A 4,619-nucleotide genomic window follows, 5' to 3' on the forward strand; every position below is an offset into this window, starting at 1 on the left:
TTAATGTAACTACTTTACGGTATGATCAAATAATCTTGGCCATTTCATGAAGAAGCCGCGCGTTTAGTTGCCCATATCGAGAAACGATTTCTTATCATTGATCTGCCCAAACTACATCATGATGTGGCCAATAGACAATGAAACATTTTAATATTTTCAAACACTGTTTCTTGCGCATTCTTTCAACATTCAACTTTCTTTCCTCGGCATGATCCTTTGAAACAAGCGAATGAGCCAACATTTTTACTTGAGGAAAAAACAAAACTCACTTGTACAGAACTCAACTCAACTTGTACAGAAGTTACTTCTACTTTAGGATGAAATGCAGTTGTCAACAATAAAACCTCTTTAGTATCTTGCCACACAGTAAATGCCACGTCTTGTTTAGTTCTCCACTTGAACTCACCTTTTTTCAACTTTAGGCTTTGGTTTCGGCCGTTTCTGTTTGTGTTATTTTTTATTATGTTAGGTAAAATTGCTCTATTTCTTCTCACTGTTCCAGTGGCATAAATATTTTTTTCATACAAGTACTGCATGAGAGAAAAGTCGCAAAAAAAATTAACGAATGTAACATGAGTCTTGAAATCTTCTTGTGCTAATTTACTTGACAATTTCTTTACGACATTAGCCCCTAGACCCTCTTCTGTTCCTTGTACTGTTTTGCCTGTATAAATTTTATAGTTATATAAGTACCCTGTGCTACTATCACAACAGCACCACACTTTATAGCCCCTTTTTATGGGCTTTAGCGGCATGTACTGCTTCAAACTGGACCTTCCTTTGAATAGTATCATGCTCTCATCGATACTTTGGGAAGAGGAATTAGCGGCATTGTTTTGAAATGATTGACTAAGTAAGGATATAAGAGGACGAATTTTATATAATTTATCAAAATTTACATCTTCTCTACTTGGTTGTTGAGTATTATCGTTCAAATGCAAAGTCTCTAAAATTTTTTTTGAAGCGTTTTACTGGCATAACTTCAGCTATTTTATTCACACGAAATCCAGGATCCGATGACCAATATAAATCGATTTGTGGAAGAATATGATAACCCATTATAATGAGAATGGCCAAAAAAGCACTAATTTCCTGTTTGTCAACAGGCTGCCAATTTTTTATATTTTGCTGCTCTGCATACAAGTTTGTCTGAGTAACAATCAAATCGAAGACTTCATCACTAAAAAACTTTCTGAAATGCGCTACTGGCCGTGCTCTCCTATTCAATAAATACCGAGGTTTTATTGTCACCTTATCAAATTCATCGAGATCTGGCCTGGATGTCCAGAAATCCTTCCCCCATGACTCATCTTCACAATCTGATTCATCAGTCAATTCTTGTTCTAAGGGTGATGATGATTGCACTATCAAAGGCTCTTCTGGCTGCAAGTTATCTAATTGTGAACATAGTGCTATTGTAGATGTACCTGACTCTGAACTATTATTAGGGGTAGAAATCAAATGAGCAGGAGAATTTTGTAAAAGGTTACTTGAAACATCATCTGATTCAAGCAACCGTTGTATTGTATTCACGTTGAACTCTTCTGCCTCATCAGACTCAAATCTGTCTTCTGAGCCATCATCGGGAATGCCGAATTGACAGCTAGTGGCGCCAAGAAAAAATATTTCACACAAACGTCATTTTTTTTTTCTTAATAATAATAAGGCATACCTCCTTAGTTGCCAGTGCAACAAATTAGGACTCCTTTGATGGCTCACATAGAAAGATAAGCAAATTTTTTGTTGGTGGTAAATATATCGCCTCTGCCTTAAAAAGGGTTAAATATGAGATATTGAAGAAGTGTGTACAGCAGAGAAGTAGAACTAATACTGTGTACTTAGAAAGGCATATTCATGGGGAATTTCATAATTTATACCAGGATTTACGTACTCAACCCTTGTTCAAGGAATATTGTCGAATGTTACCTACAACGTTTGACTATATTGTACAAGCCATCAAACCTGTTCTGCAATTTTCTACAACAAATTTTCAGCAACCTATTTCTGTAGAAGATCGACTTATACCATAAGTTACTTTGAGGTAAGAAAACTATGAAATAATAAACTATGAAATAAATGTTAGAGGATACATTTAATATTAAGTTTCATTAGGTAAGTAGGTACATAATTGCAATACTTTCACAAAGATGTGTAATAGCCATTTTGTTGAGCACTGGAATGTGGTGGGTTTAACTTTGACAGCTCTCTTAGAAGAAACTCTTGCATCTGCGTTCTAAAATGTAATTTGTTGAGTGATGGCAACTGTTTCATGTAAGGTAATATTGATTTGAACCAAAGAAGGTCGTCGTCAGTATTATCTGGTTGATCTTCGCGAAGAATTTTCATTTTTTCTCTCTCAATATCGAGAAATGCTTCGAGACTTATACCTTTTCTTTTGCGTGTTTGCCTTGTGATAGCTGGCAACGAGGACGAAGAGGAAGGTACTGGCAACGAGAATAAAGGCGAAGGACCTGGCAACGAAGGTGAAGGTGGAGGATCTTGTTGTAGGTTGTTATCTATAGACATTTTCTGTGGTATTTCTTCTAAAATAGACGCAGATTCCGGGAGCTGGGTGTTGTCATTGTCAGATGCGTTCATGTCTTGTGATATAATATTCCCTTCTGTTTGTCGGGGTTTCAGAACTACTCTTAAAAAAGACATGGCCTCAAAATGTGGCCATGTGCCTGTATACTTCGGCTCATTATCGGCGTCAGTCCCAGAACGTGGCTTAGGTTTTTTTTTAATTCTTTACTAAACGTGTCTCTCAAATTTTTCCATTTTTTCTTAGTCATTTCACCTGAAAAAAGAAAAACAATTATATTTAATTTTTTGCATTATTTCAGGTATTTGGCCACAGGTATATAATTCCGGCAACTCGCTTTCTCGTTCAGAATTTCAAAATCTGCTATTTCTACAATCGTACCACAAGTTTGCAAAACTATATGGACTCAATTAGTTAAGAAACACATGCCCGAACCTTCAGAAGATAGCTTTAATAACATAGCGCAATGTTTTTGGGACAGATGGCAGTTTCCTAATTGCATTGAATGTATTGACGGAAAGCACATACGCATAATAAAACCAAAAAAGAGTGGTTCCATGTATTATAATTACAAATCCTTTTTTTCGATTGGATTGTTAGCAGTCACTGACGAATTATAAGTTTGTAATGATAAATATGGGTTCCTATGGAAAAGAAAACGATGCCGGTGTTTTTGAGGAATGCCCCTTTCGAAGAGCAATAGAACAAGACTAAAAATACCTAAAGATCAAGTATTACCGGGTTCTAATATCATAGCTCCGTATGTGATCCTTGGTGATGCGGCGTTTCCTCTAATGGGGGGTTGACACGGGTCGATTTTCGCCGTGCGGCGAGTCGCTTCACTAATTCCCTTACGCTAGCCCACTTACACTGCTTACTAAAATCGCATGCGGCTCTGTCATTTCCATCGAAAATGTTGAGCAGAATTTATAGCCGTTTCTGCCGGAATTGAAATAATTAATTAATCAATTATTAAACAATTGCTTAAAGAACAAAGAGTGAAGAAAAAACAAAAGGAAAGAAGAAAACGTAATGCTTGGGTACGTGGATGGATTTCTCGACGTAAGGACTTGGGTGCTTCGGATACTTTATTGGTTGAGTGGAGTTTAGAAGATCCTGATTATTTTAAAAAACGATTAAGAATGACTACTGATCAGTTTAATACTTTACTACATAAGGTTACTCCGCTTATACAAAAATGCGATACCAATATGCGAGTAGCACTTTCTCCGAAAATTAAATTAGAAATAACCCTGAAGTTCTTGGCTACCGGTGATAACTATTCAAGTCTTGCAGAGTCATTTAGAGTTTCAGAATGCACAATTTCCTTGTTTTTGAAGGATGTTTTGGATGCTATATACAATGTTTTACAGGAGTTCATTATGGTAAGTGAAACTAGTAATTAATTATAAACGACTTATTTATAAGTTTTCCATTGTGTTTTGGTTTCGGGAAGTAGTAGCTTCGGCCTCTGGAGTCGAAGTATAGCGTGTATACTCTGAGAGTGAACTCGTAGGTCTAGCAATTGGAAAATGTTGTGTATTTAAGGTTTTCAGTCTTTCTTGTGACAAATAATTATTGATGAAATTTTGACAAACAATAGCATTTCTTAATGGCAAACTACGTAATTGGCTTGCCACATGTACTCCGAATGTATCAAATTCATCTTGACGATGATGCACTTTCACATAAATAAGTGCTGCCCATCATCGATCCCATTTTCAAGCCAAAATTTGTTAATATGAAACGATCGCCAAGGATCTTAAAAAAATCCATTCCAGTTCCTGTTCTCCCCTTGTAAAATGGATCTGACTGTACGTCACATAATTCCAACTGGTATTCAGTCTTTACGCTTTCGATTTGAATTGTTAATGGACGCATAAATAGAGCCAAATCGCGCTCTAATTCTTTGAAATCAGCGAAACGCTGCTCAAATTCTAAAATTACCTCATCGATGTACTTCAGGTGGTCAGAAAAGTTGCATCCTTCAAAATTTCCCATTTCGGTGTAATATTCTTGGCAACTCGGAAAAAAAGAAAAATCTTTTTTTTCCAGTGACGTTTTGAACAATCTCAGT

General features: G+C 36.3%; 1 protein-coding gene across 1 annotated transcript; it reads right to left on the reverse strand.

Annotated features, from left to right (window-relative positions):
• Positions 1-631: 631 nt before the first annotated feature.
• LOC125074518 lies at positions 632-2,722 on the reverse strand. The gene is made up of 3 exons (XM_047685848.1): positions 2,144-2,722; positions 1,252-1,603; positions 632-664 (listed from the first exon to the last, which is right to left on the reverse strand). The coding sequence occupies exons 1-3, from the start codon at positions 2,659-2,661 to the stop codon at positions 632-634; spliced, it is 903 nt and encodes a 300-aa protein (XP_047541804.1). The 5' UTR covers positions 2,662-2,722.
• Between the last annotated feature and the right edge of the window lie 1,897 nt (positions 2,723-4,619).

The sequence above is a fragment of the Vanessa atalanta genome, chromosome 28, assembly GCF_905147765.1.
Source record: "Vanessa atalanta chromosome 28, ilVanAtal1.2, whole genome shotgun sequence".
Classification (NCBI taxonomy): Eukaryota; Metazoa; Arthropoda; class Insecta; order Lepidoptera; family Nymphalidae; genus Vanessa; species Vanessa atalanta.

Bases quoted from the DNA above. Each gene is read 5' to 3' on its own strand.
- LOC125074518 (XM_047685848.1), bottom strand. From the start codon at position 2,661: ATGTCTTTTTTAAGAGTAGTTCTGAAACCCCGACAAACAGAAGGGAAT. The intron at 1,604-2,143 runs GTGAAAGTATTG...TGGCGCCACTAG, and splicing joins AATGGCTATTACACATCTTT to CTGTCAATTCGGCATTCCCG. The intron at 665-1,251 runs GTGACAATAAAA...AAATTTATACAG, and splicing joins ATCTCGATGAATTTGATAAG to GCAAAACAGTACAAGGAACA.